General features: G+C 38.6%; 1 protein-coding gene across 6 annotated transcripts in view; it reads left to right on the forward strand.

The window, feature by feature from the left end:
* The window catches only part of LOC134531644 (uncharacterized), a 784,236-nt gene that overhangs the window by 264,982 nt on the left and 500,175 nt on the right, over positions 1 to 19,079 (forward strand). Inside the window, exon 1 of one of the 6 annotated variants that reach the window (XM_063367413.1) lies at positions 15,484 to 15,938. The exons of the other annotated variants lie outside the window; for them this stretch is intronic. Coding sequence (XP_063223483.1) covers positions 15,881 to 15,938 — 58 coding nt within the window. The 5' untranslated portion in view covers positions 15,484 to 15,880. Of the gene's footprint in view, positions 1 to 15,483; positions 15,939 to 19,079 lie in introns of those variants that run through there. 6 annotated transcript variants of the gene reach the window in all.

Below are 19,079 nucleotides of genomic sequence, written 5' to 3' on the forward strand. Positions count from 1 at the left end.
GGGGGGGGGGGAGGGTTGACGTTGAGGACCCCGAATGGCTCGGAAACACTCCAAATCGAAAGAGATATAGAGGAATATAAGAATGTAGGCATTTACTGTACTCCTATCTACCATAATAACAATATTGACAAATAGAAAGCTCATTACCTACCTATTAATAATTATCTAAATAAATTAATAAAAAACTCTATGTTTAAGAATTTACGTACATACATAATATTAAACTTCAAACTATACACACCAAAAAAAAACTAAGGATATTTGTGAAACTATATTTATTTGTCATAATGTTTAAAACATTTGTAGGATTTCTTTATATGTAAAACTGTGGTGGCAATATTCCGCTTATCCAAAGGAGTATAGAAATCAATAGAGACATCACTCCCTGTACACACCACAAATCTTTGAATTAAGTATAAAAAAAACATAGTCCAAAATGAAACAAAAAGTATAAATAACAACTAATTTGACAAAAAAATTATACAACTGAAATGACAATGTTAACATCCGCCTGAAATTTAATAGAAGTAGGTAGGTAAGAATATATATATATATATATATATATAAGAAATGAAATGCAATTAAAACATACATAAATAAAATTATCTCACACTCAACCAAACATAATGTTTAATATGAAGTAAAGGAAGATGGCAATTACACATAACTATTCTAATTAATAAAAAAATCAACTTTCCTGAAATTTATACAACTGGAATGACAATATTAACATCCGCCTGAAATTTAATAGAAGTAGGTAGGTAAGAATATATATATATTTAATATATTAAATGAAATTAAAACATACATAAATAAAATTATCTCACACTTAACCAAACATAATGTTTATTATGAAATAAAGGAAGATGGCAATTACAGGTAACTATACTAATTAATAAAAAAAATCATTTTTCCTGAAATAGTTAAATTCAAATTTTTCAACAATATATTACATAATTGATAAATATTTCTGGTCTTCGGTCTCAGCAGCCCTAAGACTCTTGACGCTCAGCAGATAAATTATAAACACTAAAACAAACTCATTGCAAATAAGTAGGTAATGTAAAAAAAATAACAATATTGACTAATACAAAATATTAGTAGGCCCTACCTACCTATGAATAAATTTCGAAGAAATTTATAAGTTTAAGAATTTATGTACCTACATAATATTAAACTTTAAACTATCCACACAATAAAAACCTAAGAATGTTAGTGAAACTAATTTTTTTTATTTGTCATAATACCTCAAATACGTATGTTTCCAAAATGAAACAAAGTATAAATAATGACCAATTTGACAAAAAAATAATTGTACAACTCGAATGACATTGAAAACATACACGTGAAATTTCAAAGAATTATGAGTGCCCTAGGTAGGGAGGTAAAATATATATAGAAGAAATTAAATTTAAAAAATGGGTGCGTGTACTTAGGTACGCGCATGTGAAGTTATACTTCTTTGGCATCATTAAAAAATAGTTTTTAATCGCATGCAAAAATATTGCGTGGAGTCCCTCCGCGTGGAAGAAGTGACACTTCGTAATGTGGAAATGAAAATAGGAAGGGGTAGAAATTGATTTTTAGTGAAATCATATTGTATCAAATCAAACTAAATAAATAAAGGAAATAAATTTGTAACGATTCATAGATTGATCTTCAGAGAGAGAGAGAGAGAGAGAGAGAGAGAGAGAGAGAGAGAGAGAGAGAGGACACCTATTCAATGTCTATAAAACTAACTTTTTTATAAGAGCAGATTTTCATGAAATATATCATGAAAACGTTCAACGATAAAACCTGTTTATTTAATCAAGCGGACGGGTTCGCCCCAAGGAGAAAATAACGCGGCGAGACCTCGTGGACATAGAGAAATGACAACTCACTATTTATGTGTCTATGAAACATGATTTTTTTCTGCAATTTAAATTGTAATATACAAAAACGGTATTGAAAATTGAAACAAATATGGCGACACTACAAACTGTCAAGAGCTATTTTTTTCTTACTCTCTACTTAGTTCCTTACAATAGCAAAACGTAACGTAATGGCTTGAAAGCTATTGCTCGGCAGACATAGAGGAATGACACTAACACTTTGTATATCTATGACACACATTTCAATTTTAATTTTTTTTTTAACTCAGAATCGAGATAAAATATCCAATTATGAATCTAAACCATCCTCGAATCCCCGTGAACTCACACAAAAAATTTCATCAAAATCGGTCTAGCCATCTAGGATGAGTTCAGTGACATACACACGCACACAAGAAATATATATATAAAGATATACTAGATAATGCCCGGCATGCGTTGCAATGCTTCAATCAATTTTTTAAACGTATACTAAGCATCTCTCTTCATCTCTCTAATTCTTTATCCCTCTATGTATATCTCTATAACTCTCTCTATCTTTCTATTTATATCTCTATCTCTATATATCTTTCTACATATATATCTATATATCTTTCTAGCGGACCCGACAGACATTGTCCTGCCCAAATGTACATATGGCGGTAAGTATTTCTACGCTGGACATTTTGTATCTTCTCATTATACATACCCCTCCTCTTGGGCACGCCACTGCCGTTACCAAAAACCTTTCTCATGTTTACGCAGAAGGCAACAACAATACAAAAGCCCGTTGCCATGGAGGCTAATTATCAACAATGCTTAGTTTTTTTGCTTTTAAAGCGTGTTTTTTTTTAGTTTTTTCTTAACTCAGAATCGAGATAAAATATCCAATTGTGAATCTAAACCATCCTCGAATCCCCGTGAACTCACACAAAAAATTTCATCAAAATCGGTCCAGCCGTCTAGGAGGAGTTCAGTGACATACACACGCATACAAGAAATATATATATAAAGATAAAGATTATTTAAAGCTTAAGATTGGAGATATTATAAAACTAACCTTACGTTTGTGTTGACTTCCTAGAACTACGTAATTATTCAATGGTTACTCTTTGTTTTGAAAACTTCTAGACTACGGTAGGCTCCAAAGCACCTGGATATTACATTTTGTTCACAAATCTTAGAGTCTCGGGGGGTTGAAGTCGAACCCACGACTCTTTCCTAATAAACTTTTCGCGTAAGCGATCAAAGTCACGGAGGATTCTAGTGCCCAAGAAATAGCTTTCAGAACACAGATAACATTTTGTTCATCTACAGCATATCTCATAAAAATACAGAAAAATGATATATTGAGTTTGGATAAATTTGAACAAGGTTTTATGGAACCAATACAAATCTCTTACAACTTTAAAACTTCCAACTAATATAATATTCTTTTTTTTATAAAATTAGCATTTATAATATGTTAACAAATAATTCAGTAATTTTTAAAGCTGGACTTCTAGGTTTTTATACGTATTAATTATTATTAATAATAATTTTTTGTGAATTCTTGAGAAGAGAATCATTTAAAGATTTGTTTATTTTTGTACATAAATTAGTACATTTCTATTAAGCAATTGCTGAAAACAAAGAGATCGAGTTCGTGTATCTTTTCCAATGTATGATTATTTAATATAAATTAACATATTTTTATTTAGTTGCTTTACATCTGACGATTTAAAGTCTAACCTATTTTGGAGAAAATTTATTATTTCACATTCCCCTTTTTTTAATGTTTTCCTGTCATGCTGAAATAATATTTGGTTTCAGCTGCCATGCTACTTTATCTACATAATTTTCTGCAATTTTATTTTAACAAACATTATTCCAAGCAAAACTTTTCTTTCTTCGCGAGCACATTTTCGTTCGTGCCCGCTGAACTAAACAGTCTTGACAGCGGCAGCAAAAATAAAAGAAAAGAAGAATGCGTGTGAGCGCCAAGTTTGCGACCAGGACGACCGGGCTAACGCGCTCTCTCGTTAGCCACGGCACGTCTCCACCGCAGACATTCATTTCCCCCTCCCTCGGCTAACCTCCCGCGGCCTCCGCAGGCCATTGTACTTGTTCCTCGCGGCTGCGCGGGCCCGGCCGAGTGGACGCGTGGCGTCTGGCGAGCTGACCCCCTGCCCCCCCGCTACACGCCTGGTGTCAGCAGATCTTTCTGCATTGCCGAGCGGCCCTGCGTGATTTAGCGCCTGCGCCCCTGCCGCCGGTCACGGCCGCATAAAGCCGCCACCTCTTCTTTTCATCTCTTCCTCGGCACATTAGTTACCAGCCCGCCCGTTCTTCCCTGGGCCGCGAGGCCGCGGGGCATCTGCGGCCGTTACCCGTGACGCATGCCCGCGCCGTAAATCTGCGACGCCGCCTCGGACCCTCGGACCAGTGCAAGCTCGGCGACAAAGTTTCATCGTGGGGAGACCTAAGATGCACATAAAGTTCTGCCATTCCCGATTACACCCGAACAATTCACCTTCGGCCAACTTCGGGAATTGTTTCATTTTTGCGCAGGAAAAATGAATCCAAATGTTAAAAGTGGTCGGTTAGGTTAGCTACATTAAAACACTGTGGACGGTTAGTTAGGTTAGTATAGCTACATTAAAAAAAAAGAGAAATATAAATATATATATATAAATAGACCCGAGGTTGGCCGAAGGTGAATTCTTCGGGTGTAATCGGGAATGGCAGAACTTTATGTGCATCATAGGCTTCCCTTCATCGTGCGGGCGCGTCCTGCCTCGGGTTCCTTCGTTTCAGCTGGGCCGCCGGGCCGGTCGCCGGGAGGTTGCAGGCGCGTCGCGCGGGGGTAGCGTCGTCATTGCTCCGCGCGCGAGTCGCAGGCAAGTTACCTGCCACTAGACCACGTCGAACATGCGGTTCAACACGAAGAACAATCAGGAGAATCGTGATTGACGGACGTCGACATTTCTGTTTACTAAAACAGGTCTCTCAACTGCTATGCGAAAAAGTTTCTCCACGACCACAATGACGCAGGAGACTGAATCCAAATATCCATAGAGCCTGTAGTCGATCATTTCCGTTCGGTAAGATTTATCAATATATTAGGGGAATTATAAATTCAAAACTTGTATTTATACTAGGAAGCTGTAAGGCGCCTGGGGCGCTCATTGAAAAATTATGACTAACAAGAACACTTTAATTTTATATGCACGTACTATGTTTAAAAATGATATATTTTTTAATATAGTGTAACTTAAAATTATTTATATACATATATGTATTTGTGCTATTTACCGATAATTTTAACAGCAAGAAATTAAGTGACCACAGAAGAATAACATATTAAATTTCAAAAGGGCGTAACTACAAAAAAGCAAATCTGTCAAAAATATTTTCGGTCATTCAAACATATATGTATATACACATTAAAAACTGAATTACCGACGATTTTGAATGAAATTATAAAGTTTAATTATATGAACATAATTTAAAAATAAAATCATAGATTTTCAAAAGGGCACAAGTACAAAATTCAAAATTTAATCAAAATATTCCCATAGACTCAAACTCAGATTTGCAAAAATGTTAAAATTTTAACCGTGTTTCGTTTAGAGCTAAACTTTCTGTGATATGTCTTTTTATTAATTTTTAAAATAGTTATTTGTAAGCCACCTAAGGCGCCCATTGAAAAATGATGAATATAACAAACACTTTATTTTTAATTAAGGCGTGTTCTGCTTATATAGTTGTATTTCAAATGTAACTCTAATGTTACACCTCCATTTTTTTTATACACCACTCTGTAGTGTAGGCTAATATTTGTACTTTATGATACGCCTGTCTCAAAGGTATACATATCTTTTTAGCGTTACAGAGTCAGTGAGACAGTGATAGGCGTAACTAGAGCCTATATAGGGTAACACGCAAAAATAAATATGTTTTGCTAAAAAAGGGATGTTTAGAGTCCGAAATATTGTAATATATTTAAAGATTATGTTGTACAAATGGTGATACGCATTAAGTATTCTCAGCCATCATCTAATTAATAGTCTCTTCATCTACTTACGCAGTTGATCCATGCACCTAACTTGATGTGGCAATACTTTTTCACACCTGTTACGATCTGTGAAGTACTTTGCAAGACGATCAAACGTAAAATGACACAAGCATGTCGTCATTGATATACTGTTCCTGCATCGACAGGAGGAGCATGCGATGTCAGTAATATGGCTCATATTGCAACCCTGTCGCAGCCGTTGTCGCGGATATCGTCGCCCATGGCTAAACAGTTTGGTGATCACCAAGGCCAGGCTAAAGTTAAACAGTCGCACCTCCGTATTTCTATTCGTGTTTCTCCTACACAAACCCCAGTTTTTTTAAACCTTAACAAAAGCCTTCTTTTACCCTGTGCTGCCATTTTGTGTACTAATTCATTTTTTTTTAATTTTTTTTGGTTTTATTGAAAGTCTAATTTTTAAGTTTTAGTATTTTACGTTAGCGAGTTCGTTGTTTCATGCAACTGCCGCTTGGAAGCGCGACCGTCGTGGCGAGTGACGTCACGCGCGACAGTGCCGCGAGTGGTTCGCCGTGAGGAAAGAAAGACAGAGAGACAGACAGACAGAGAGAGAGAGAGAGAGAGAGAGCAGGGCTGCGGCTGATAGAAGACGGACGTGAGGGCCGGCGATCGGCGAGGCATGGCGACCTCACGAGCGGTGCACTGGACAGCACTGCGGAACTCTCAGTCACGCGAAACTAGGTAAAGAGAACATCTGAGAATCTTTTTACAGTAAGATCCCACTGGTTGAGACTAGCCTGTGCAGTGCCAGTGTATCTATCTCTGCCATGCGTACGAGTGGTATTGACAGATGCGTAACCTTTTAATACTCGCCTGGTTTAGTAGATTCACGTATTTTCAGCTGGGTACCTTGCAATGACTGGCTACGAGTTTTGGAGTAGTTGATTGAAATATGGTCAGTAATAAACTAAAGTCCCGACAACATAATGACCATTTGTGATTTGTCATGCCGGTGATTACTTATAATCACGTATTATTTAAAGTAGTAACTTATGGAAACATTTTAACGTGATTTTGTGGCAGGACATGTTTCTGTTGAAACAAGTGTCTAATTAAAAACGTGGCATAAGCAGAAAAGCGTTAAGTTGAGGTGTACGAGCAACCGCGCTTATTTTACATAGTGCGCTTCACTACTTATGCTGCAGACAGTCGTCTTGGCGAACATCGTTGTTGCTGATAAGTATTATGTATTGGTTCCTCCGGGCACAGGCGCCGACCGAGCTCTGACGTCACGTCCATCTCTGACGTCAGGGCGGCCATCTTGGATGACCTTGACCTTGACCTTAGCCTTGACCTGACTGAAAATAAACTTTATGAAAAGTAATGAGAAACAGAAATTAAAATGTATTTTAAGTTTTAGTTACTCATATCACTGGCCGAGAATCAAACCAAGAATGGAAATCTATTAAGACAATCTTATATCAATAGCAGATTTTTTTTTTATGATTTTTGGAATATTTCCCGAATTACTAGCTAAATAAATACAAACTTCCAAGATGATGGACAGTGTGTAATCATCGTTTTACTGGAGGCTAGTATACAAGAATAAATGCTGCTTTTATTGAATAATTTTTTTATTTCATAATTTTGTATCCATAAAGTGTCGAACCATGGACAGGAACTGATCGAATCAATCAGTATATTGATTGATAATTTTTTATTTATTAATTTTTTTTTATTTACTAGCATAACAATATCGTATTTCCAGGATGGCAGCCTTAACGAAAAGTGCAACGTTTCTAGAATCCAAGACGGCGGTAGTGACGTAAACAATTTTTATTGTTTTGAAAATTGTTGTTATACTGTATTTTTTATTTTTTATACATTAAATTACATGTTTACTCTTACCTGTTCTTTTACCGAGTACTGGGATGGATTGCGTATTCAAACATTTTAAGTAAGCAATATTTTATTTTTTTTCTAATATTTTGGTCAACATTAAAAAAATTTCTATTTATTGGTCAGGTCAAGGTCATTGCTCGGCGGCTTATGATATATTGTAGATGTGGAATTTAAGCCGCTTTTCGAAAATTGGGTTCTTTCAAAGGAAAAAGAGTTTTGAGGTATTCCAATTACGAATTTTTTTTATATTTGAGGAATAAAACGGGAAATTATACCTCCTAATAGAAACATTTATAGGCATTTTGAGTCACTTGAAATCATTTGAGAGGAATTTAGAGGAATTTTGAGTCCAAGATGGCCAAATCTTACGATTGTCAACCTACCACCACCAAAATCGTAGTCCTATAAGAACAACATATTGCCCGAAGGAACTATCTTTGACCATTTAAGTGTCGTCAGAAACAGTCAAATGAAATGAAGTTTCTCTCACTAGACGCCCAGGAAGCCAACAGGCTTCTCCGTGTGTCTCGACTGCGTGCGAGCGAGGCGGCGAACACAGTGGCGGGCTATTGATTCCCGGCGGACGGCGTACCTCGCGCCCAGAGCGGCGCCGATACTTGGAGAGGCGACATTGTCCCCTGAGCGACCGCGCACCTAACGAGAGGTCGACCCACAAGACCCCTCGCGGCGACAAGGGCCTGTGGGACAAAGCACGCCGAAATGGCATTCTTCGTCAGGGCATCTCAATGGATTCTCTTAAATCATACTCACACAAAGATCAAACACCCTCCATTGTACAAGACATAGGCTATTGATTTTGATGTTTAATAATTTATTCATGAAGGACCATCTTGAATTAAATATTTTCAAGAGGCCGACGTTTGAATGCGAATATTGTCGAAGTAAAGAAATGTGCTGATTATTTACAAGGTTGTCGAGGGGATTGGGCATTTGGGGGTGGGGGTTTCAAGAAAGGAGCCAAAATCCCCGTGACCCTGGCATTAGAGGGGCGCCGCTGTCGTCTCTCGGGTGTAAGCCTCTCTTCCGCGGGCCGTGGGCTTGTATGTGCCCTGCGTCCTTCTCGGTTACCGAGGGCTGGTAGTGCGTGGGTGGTTTGCAAGCTAACCGAGGGTGTGCCATCAGCTAGCGACCACATACTGCGGGTGGCTGATACGGGAATCCCAGCTCGAGAGTAGCGACCTCGCTGGGGTGACTGTGGATAACCAATAGCAGCCCGTGGACTGCTGGCCGGCCTGGTGGAGTCATAATGGCTATCGGCGGTTAAAGGCAACCCGGATGAAGATGGGCGCGCACCAGGAAGCAGCTTCGTCGGCCCTGGATGCGAAGCGGTCTGGAACTTGCGGAGCCGTGCAACGGGACTGAACTGCTTCGGAGCTCGGAAGAAAGACAGCTGGGGACTTCGGCCGGGGCCAATGCAAGGCTGCCAGTGGCAGCACGGAGCGGCGCGTACTTCAACCGTCCCGGGAATTTTGGAACTCGGGGCTGCCTGTAACCCCGTGCGCCGAAGCTCGAGCCAGTTTACTGGCTCGTCTGCCCACCGTCGAGAGCACGTGTTCCCTCGGCCATCGTCCCAGGAACTAGTAGCTTGCAGGGCTTGCCTTGCTACCGTTTGCTGCTGTAATTTTTACCTGAGCCAAGGAATTCCCGCAGGCCTACCCGCGGCTCCGGCGCTAGGGGAAAGGAATATTTGCAGTAGCCAATTTATTTTTGCAGGCAGCTGACTTGCATCCCAGCGGGCTGACGGCAGTAGTCGCCTGCCCCCAGGGGTGCATGCGCCTCTATTAAAGCAATCCAGGAATGCTCAACAAAATTTATGCGGGCCGAAAGGCCGAAGTTCTCAACCTCCACATGGTTGAATCTTTCTGCCCCACCCAACTCTTAAGCTGCTTGCTTTAATGTATGTAATTTGATCACCGCATGACCCACCCAAGAGTTTTCCCTGTGTGTATGCAGGTTTTAACCAGCCATTTTTAGCTATCTTTTAGGTATAGGGCGACCAATCATGGCAATTATCGCATGTCTATTGACTTCAAGCCTGAGACACGCTTAGGTCCTCACCTAACCTGGAACCTTCCCGCATGCTTTTAGATAAACTTTGTCTAGGAAAATAATCGCTCCATTGAGACTTTTATCGTGCCTTAGTCCATGCTGATAGTAGGACGAAAATTACACTTCTGGAAACCTTAAATTTCTCTATACGCACAGATCACATTTGCAGTCATGGTCATGGTATCTTTTACATAACGAGTCCATCTTGACGAATGTTTCGATAACATACTGCAAGGAGAGACAAAAAAATTGTATCTGTGTGATAATTAGTTTCACCTCAAATGAGTAGGAGAAGAAACTGCTTAGTTATCGCTTGGCGGCGGATTGTCAAAGGCTGATAAGATATTGAGAAGCATCCGGTTGGACGAGTGGTGGGAGTGTGAGTGTATGACTTTGAGATAATGAACACAGCTCACTGGTTTTTATATTAAGCTCTTAAAAGACTTTTACAAAATATTTATGTTAAGCCTTTAGCAGTTTTTACAGTAATATTGTAACGATTTGTCTCTTTACAGTCGAAGCAAGTGAGCGTAAACCCCAGTATTGCCAGCGTTATTAAATATCATTATGATTATTGTAACTAAATTGTTTTTTTAAATTCTCTCAATAAAATGTTAGCTAAACGTATTCCTTGATATTATATAAGATCGTTTAGACACCGGCGTGGAATAAACACTATTTATACGAAAATTATCTGTGAATTTGATGGGAATCGAACTAAAGACTGCAATCAATAAAGAAAGAATTTAAATATTGGAAATAATTGTTTTATATGTATACCTATGTATATATATTTATTTATTTGGCCGAAATTTGTATATTTACATGTAAGTGGTCATGGTCAGACATGGCGTTTTAAGATTACTAGCTTAAATTTAAGGAAAATTTTGAGAAAATTGGCCTCTTCAGATTTGTTGAGGAAACTTAAAACGAAATTTTCCTTCAAAATGGGAATTCTATCCTCTAAATAGTAAAAAAGGAATTTTATGATTTTAAAAATATTAGTAGGAAAAATTATAAATTATGCTGGTCAAAATTATCATAGATGTCGGCCGTGACGCCACAATCGAAGATGGCGGTCCCAGGCACTTAGGCACTACCCAGTACCCATTTGTAGGAGGAAACAAAATATACTATTTGTGTCATTAATTGTTTTAAATTAAAGATAATTTAATGTCTTTACAACGATCAATTCACATAATATAAACGAAGAATTTTGAATAGTTATATTAAATGAATGTGGTAAAACAAAACAAAAATGGCTTCAATTACGAATACATGTTAGGATTTAAACTGCGCACTGAAAAAAAAAATCATTATGTTAAAATATTAATAAGAGCAAAAAGTGCAAAATTACGCAAAAAATCCTAAGTTGTACAAATGTTATGCAAAATATGCGATGGTATAAAAAAGTATGTAAATATATAAATTAAACTACAGTATTACAAAAAAAATATTTCGTTACAGCCTACAGGATTAGTTCGGTTTCGAATTACCTATTTCCTCTGGAAATATTTTGGAAACTTTTAAAAACTCGCGGAACATTTTAAGAACTAATTTTGTGTACATACCATCTTATATGTTCGCCATAATTAAAAAAAAGATCGATTTAACATTTTCTCATGTTCCATGCAGCGAAAATATTTTCAAAGTTTTAACTTATTACATCCAGAATTGAATGTCTTAACGAATTTCATATTATGCCTCCTACCGTAGTTATGAAATTATTTTTTATTTCAAACACTATTTTTAATCCCTTTTTACTTATGCGTGTTTATAAAAAATTTTTGGACATATGTTTAAGGTAACATTAACATGGTTATTAATAAATTCCGAAGATTTTAATACTAAGAAAGTATATATATATATATTAAATTTCAACTCCTGTTATTACGGCGATAGTTCGTTTCATCAAAAAATTTTTTAGCCAACGTTTAGGGGTTTAAAAATAAATTATAAAGTATTTGAAAGTAGATCTATTAAAAAAAGTAATGACATTTTGTATTTCTATCCTTGTTACTTCCCTCCCTTGCAGTTATGGTTTTTTTGTATCAAAAATTGTTTCAAACAAAAGATTTAGGTAAAAATCATAAGAATTAAAATAATTCAATAGGATTTGATAGTGAACCTACCAAGTTTGGTATGCTTTTTAAAATTATACCCCTCATTTTTTAACACCTTACATGCTGCAAGGGGTCGATAGTTAGTCTAATCAAAAATTGTTATAGATAAAAGTTTTGTATTAAAATAATAAAATTAATATAAATTTCCAACAAATTCAATGTTACGCCTACGAAGGAAGTTAGGATTTTTTCCCCTCTAACCCTTGTTTTTGCAACCTCTTGCAGTTATGGTTGGTCGCATCATTAACTTATTCAGACAAAAGATTTTGGCATTTCTCCGACGAGTTATAATACGTTCAAAAAGATGTGAGTTTAACTATAAAATGTTATAGCGATTTTCCTGTTTAAAAAAAAACCTTTTGTTTTCTACCCCTTTGGTTGGATATTGCCCATTAACAAAATCGACCGAAATTTTCACTAATATATTTTATGTATCAGTTTGGAAGGGATATGTAGAAAATTGTGACAGTTATCGTGTTAAAATATTTTGTGATAAATATAGATATATAAATATATATTTATATAAACTTTTGAGTTGACGATGGTTTTGAGGTCTGTGGACCATAAAAAAATTCCCAAATTCGCACCATGATAACGGCTACAATAGGTAGTATTTCTTTGAAATCTACCTATAAGGAAGAATTGCAAATTGTGCGTAGTATGTGCAAGAACGTAAAAGTAACAGGAAGGACAAAAAGTATAGAAAATAATGGAAACGCTTGTAAAAAATGAAATAATTTTTTTAAAAAAATTTAAATTTAAAAAGTGTGTTAAAATGTTGAATGTACGCATACGCATGTATGTAAAAATTGGCAAAAAATATATATATATATTTTTATGTAATAGTTTTCTAAATGTGTACAAATGGTGCAAAATTTATGAAAAGTATGCAAAGTTTGCTAAAACATGGAAAAACTAAGCATCCCTAAGCAAAAATATTCTTAAGCATGCGAAATAATTTAAAATTATGGACAAGTATGAGAGCCTATGGAATGTTTGAGTAATTTTGCGACATTAAGCAATAGTATGGATATGTATGCCAAATTTGTCAATAATGTAATTAAATGAAGCAAAGTGTTTGAAAATGAGTGAAAGTGCTCAAACATTTGCAGAAAGTATTCTAATTATTCCATCGTATTGAAAAGACCCCAAAAATTTCGAAAAGTATACATTAAAATCAAAATAATGCAAAATTTGTGAAAGAGGGCAAAAGTTTGCAAAAGAAAAAACTGTGCAAAATGGTGCTGATGTTTGCGAAAATATGCTACAAACTGAGAGAGTATGCAGAAGTGTGCAACTGTGTGCAAAAGTGCACGTAAGTGTAAAATCCTGGATATTCAAGGAAAAGTTGTAAAACTAATTAAAAGTGTAAAAGTAAAGATATGTTAGCGAAAGTTTAAAAAGTATTAAAAAATATTTTAAAATTTAAAATTTTTTAAAAACTTTTTAAAATTTTACAAAAGTAAACACAGGTGTGTGTAAGTTTCAAAGAAATGGCATGTAGTAAATTAACAAGAGTAAAAGTGCAAAATTAAGTGTGTGCAGTGTGTGGTACCTCCCTTTAACGATGAAATTTAACTATAAGTACACAGTGGATGTTCACAATTATTAAAAAAAATTGCGACGAAAACTTACAGTGAGTATTACAGTTCTCTTATTTCATAGTTTTGCTAACATTTCTTGGTAGACACAGATTAGTGGTACTAACTGTATTATTTATTATTTATGTCTTATGATTAACCTCCTATAATTTTATATTCCTAAACAACATTTACCCTTTTCAAATTCCTGTGGAGTAAATTTCGTAAATATATGTAGCCTACGTGTTAATGCAGGATATGAGCTAGCCGTTTTTCAAATTTTATCCAAATTTGTTCTATATTAAACACATCACTTCAGAACAAAAATCCAATTATTCACATTTATTTAATAGTAGCATAGAATACACAAAATTTAAATTTTTATTATTTATTGTATGCTCACGATTAAATTAAAATTCATTTAACTTTTGTGTAAAATTACTCTACAATCTTGATGTGATTAAAAATATATATAAACCATACAGCTAGGTTTATTTATAAATATTACATTATCTTAAACACTTAAGGTTTTGATTTTGTTAATTATAGGTGCTAAATGAGTTATAAAACTCAATTAAAAACATTTAGGCAAACTGTTTTAACTTAGCCATAAAGCCCGGAAAATTTTCTTTCTTTTGATTGCCATTGGTGGGAAGCAGGTCTCAGTATAGGTGCCAACACGCGGTGCACAAGCCTCAAGACTAGTGGAGGAATCCTGCTCGCGAAGGAGCGCGTGGGTGTTGCTACCAGCCTGCCTGCCTGAGCGGGACACTGGCTCGGGAATGGCAGAATGGCAGAATGGCAGAATGGCAGAGGGTGGGTGATGTGCGGGTAGCGAGCTGTTTAAACCTCGTGACATTTGCATGGCGTGATTGAATTACCGGAGCCGCTGGCGCGGGCCGCGCTCCACGCACAGGACCCGCGCGGTGATCGTCGCTCCGCTGTACCTGCGTGTTTACAACACGCACTTTCCCGTCACAGGGAGATCATGTCTCCCCAGGGTAACTGCAGTTCAGGTTATCTTTCTCAAACGTTCCGACAACAACAAATCCATTCAAAAAACACATTTTTAATTATTTTTGGTACACAGCATTTGGGACAGTGGCGGATACAGAAAAATCTCAAGGGGGGGGGGGGGGCAGGTCTACCTCTTCCACACACTCCCTTGTTACGTCACCTTGGTTGCTTGGATGCAGCCAGAGATGTTTTTCCAAGCTCTATCCGTTTCATTTACGTCTCGCCCGAATATTTGCTGTTGTTAGTGCATAAGTGTGTGCTATATGTAGTTAAAATGGCCAATTGTGTAGTATCTAAATGTCAAAATCACTACAGAAAATCTAAAGATTCTAGTCACATGCAAAGCTTAATAAAACTTTGTTCAAGCTGTTTCCAAGACATGAAGTCGTTAAAGGTAAGTGTATGAATGTGTATTGTATAACATCGGCGGCCGGGTGCACGCCCTCCCCTTGCCAAGAACCATGCTTGGTGCTGGGCTGCCCTGGTCAAGGGGGGGGGGGGGGGCGCCCCCTGCGCCACCCTATGAATCCGCCACTGATTTGGGATGAGTGGTTTCGTGAAAGGAGCGGAGATGCGCATAGTCTCAGAAACTTCGAAAATATGGCTGTCCCAATAGCTGTCCGCGCAACTGTCAATATTGTGCTATGCATCCATCCGCCGAAGACAGATACTAAAATATGAATATATATACTCTATTCAGGGCCAGTGCAAGGTAAATTGGCGCCCTAGGCCGGACACCCCAAAAAATAAATTTCCTTTCCTCAAAATACATCACGTAAGCCTAAGATTTTGTCAACAATCAAATGTAAGCAAGCTTGTGTTTTATTTATAGTTTTACTTATTACAAATTATAAACAGGTCACCGTGGACTTTAAAAAATTTCTTATATCAATATAAACATTCCAAACTGTTACAAAAGTCCATTTTCATCTAGTTTCAATAACCGTTAAACATATTATATCAGCAGTTATGTGTCGTTCTGCGCCGCCACCAGCTACTTGTCGCCCTAGGCGGTTGCCTAGTTCGCCTATATGGACGCGCCGGCCCTGACTCTATTAGATATTTGTTTATAAGTATTTCAATTGCATTACGTATTTTATTAATGTAAAGCATGCTGACATATGATTGGAAGACCATAAGTCAGAGCGCAGTTCGGCTCGTTTCCCAGGCTCGCCGCATTTGCGCGCGCGGATCGTAGCCTCGGGCTGGGCGCGGGCCGCGGCCAGGCAGCAGCCAGCAGCTCCACGTGTCCCGCCGCAGCTCTGCTCGCGAGTAGTGCCAGCCTCACAGCCGACCCCGGAGCTCTGGCTCCCAGTGAGCATGCGTGCAGCATCATCCTTCTGCAGCCATCTCCCGGCATGCCATCGCAGCGCCACAGGTGGATCCTAGGAGAGACTGTGCACAGCGGGCCTCTCTGTGTGCAGGGCCCAGTGCAAATAGTAGGCACCAACTGTTTGTTAATACCAGTGTAATTCATAGTGCATATCGTAACAAACCTGAACCAGCAGAACTTCCGCTCGGGTAACACTGTGGTACCAAGGTCGTGGCCGGCAGTGGCGTAACCAGGATTTGTGTATGGGGGGTGTTAAGATGTATGCCCCCCCCCACCAGTATTAAAGCGGGCGGTCCGGGGGCCTCCCCCGGGAAAATTTGGATTTTAAGGTGTAACATAGTGCTATTTTAGCAGTTTTTGGTACTTAAATTTAAATATTGTAATGGTAAAAATTTTAATTATTTTTTTATGAAATTTGTTTGAGTGATGAATAAGAAATTAATTAAAGATTTGGTGCTAAGGGGGGGGGGGGGGGTTGAACCCCTAACCCCCCCCCCCCCCTGGCTGCGCCCCTGGTGGCCGGGCCCATGTATCCGTCCCTAGAGCCCTTAACGCGTAACACGGCGTCAAGGCGCCATCTGTGCGCTCACTAACGCACTACGGAGTGCTCCTTGTCCTTACCCGGGTGGTCGCGGAACCACGGCGGGAACATGCAGGTCAGACATTGTGTAGCCTAACGTTCCTCCCGCGGGAGCGAACTGCTGCTAGCGAATGTGTCCAACTTCGTGTCTCCAGTCACGCGTCCAAGTGCGTCGGGCCGTGTCCCGGCACTGGAGCCGTGACGGTCTGGGCTCGTATGAGCTGTTGTGCGCTCTCGTAACAAACCCAGTCTTCTTATTGGGAAACATTGCCACCCCTGCCATGACGGCCAGCACCCTAGCTGAGCTCAAGCAGTACCAACGACCACCATAGTCCAGGACCACGATAATATATAAACAGGTGGACAGGATTCCGAAACTCGGGATAAGAGTCGGGAAAGAGACCATAACCCAACTTCGGAAAATAGTTTTTCCTTTCGGGGTTATACCACAGAACATTTTTTTAAAAAATAAAAACCTTTAGCTAACTAATTTTTTATATCATGAAAACTTTGTATGCCATCACCATCTACTTCACTTAACAAATCGAAACTGTGCACATTTATTGGACGCACAACCCACAAATATATCACAAAACCCCCATAACACTTATCTGTGAAACTTAAATCAATGCTGATTCCTAAGCGATATTAAAAATACAACTATGATAAAATAAAGTATTCATTGTGATCAAACGTATTTTAAATTTATTTATTTTAATATTTCACGAAATTTAAATCTTTACTATTATTTCGGTTATGTTTGACAACGAAATTCACGAGGAAACAATTATGAATGTTGCCAAACGCGTGACATTCGAAACGATACAAACACCGGGTTTTAAAAACGAAACCAAAAGTTGCCAAATTGGTTAAAATATATTATGTAATTTTTAAATATCATTTTTCGGTTGGTCATCATTTATGATAAACAGTAAATTACTGAAAATAAGAATGAAATCCATAAGTGGACATGATAATTGCTTACAGTATAATGAATGAATTCAAATCATCATACCTCCATCATAACAGTTCCTAAACTACCCGAATGGCTTGTAATGCACCGACTTTGAGAAAAATTGTAGGAAATAAATAAAGGCGGAGCGGACGTTTCCGAATCACCATATGTAATATGCTGCCCCGATCCACCACACAGGACCTGCAGCTTAAACACGGTGCAGACGTTACCGGACCTGGTGTTAGAGGTCGGCACGAGGTGTTGGAGCTATCGCAGTTTCCGCGCATCTTTAGACGGACACCGGGCAGCCAATGCCCACCGTCTTTATAGGGTCATCCGAGGGCAACCAGCTGAACTACTAAAACTGATAAGCCGAGTGGAGTTAGGTACATATCTAACGTCCATCCAACTGGAGGAAATTCACTTCCGAGTAGGAACTTGTAAATAGTATAAATGTAAATATTTATGTTGAAATCAGTAGACATTACTGTTATTTCATATTGTTTATTTGTTTGCACTTGAAGTAAATATAAGACATTTCTATCGGCATAGAGCGAATATTCAGAAGTGGTTTTTGACGTGACAACGTCTAATAAATCGATAAACGCTGGCTGCACGCACGAAATTGTCCCACTACGGATGTCCCACTACAGATGTCCCACTACGGATGTGTCCTGTTTTTTTTTTTTTCATTTTTCCTAACCTAAATTAAAACTAAGTGTGTTTTGGGAGGGGTCTGGATTAGGGACAGACTCTAAGTGCGTCTCAGGCCGAAGCCTATACGCTCTAATCATGCAGGGGTTAGCCATGCGGGAGAGGGTGCATGCATCGTGTGCTAGGAGGGGATTGGCCAGCCATGGCAGCAATTGGCGCCATGACTAACTCCCCTCACTGACTATTCTAGACTAATACTAGATAAGTTGGGCCCAGGTAAAACCCGCATAGACACAGGGAAAACCCTGGGCACTTTCATGCGGGATGCAAAATTTCATGCATTAATTACATGCGGGTTGGCTACAGGAATAGAAGGATGGCTCAGGAAGAAGAGTTGGAAGAGTAGAAAATATCTACTAAGCAATGGCGGGCACTTGGACATTTTTGTCCGCATTTGGGTGTTGGTCATGACTGGTTTTTAGGGGGCGACTTCGTCGTTTCCCGCCAGGCTGCCAGCCAGCCAGGTTAGCTGAAAGAAAAGAAAGGTACATCTTACAACTATAATTTATATGGCCGCAGCACCCAGGTTGCCCCAGTTACCACGGCCATGTATGCCCGACACATTGTGCTGCCAGCCTGGGCATGTCAATCATTGGCTAGTCCAATGTTGATTATTTGCACCGCAGGACGTGGTCAGGCACATGGTCGGGCACCTATTCTTCGATAGTGAGTCTGCTCACTTAATAATAAAAAAAAAATAAACATTCCTATGAGAGTGGGGAATTTGTGTGTTGGTGTATTCATTAGGACCCCGATGGGCCAAAAATCAATTAGGGCCCCGCTGGGCCAAAAAATTCATTAGGGCCCCGATGGGCCAAAAAGCATGTTGTCGCCAGGTGCGGGGGGGGGGGGGATTTAATTCAGTCGCAATGTGCTGCCAGCCTGAGCATGTCAATCATTGGCTAGTCCAATGTTGCATATTTGCACTCCAGGACGT

This window comes from Bacillus rossius, chromosome 5 (assembly GCF_032445375.1).
Source record: "Bacillus rossius redtenbacheri isolate Brsri chromosome 5, Brsri_v3, whole genome shotgun sequence".
NCBI classification, from domain to species: Eukaryota; Metazoa; Arthropoda; class Insecta; order Phasmatodea; family Bacillidae; genus Bacillus; species Bacillus rossius.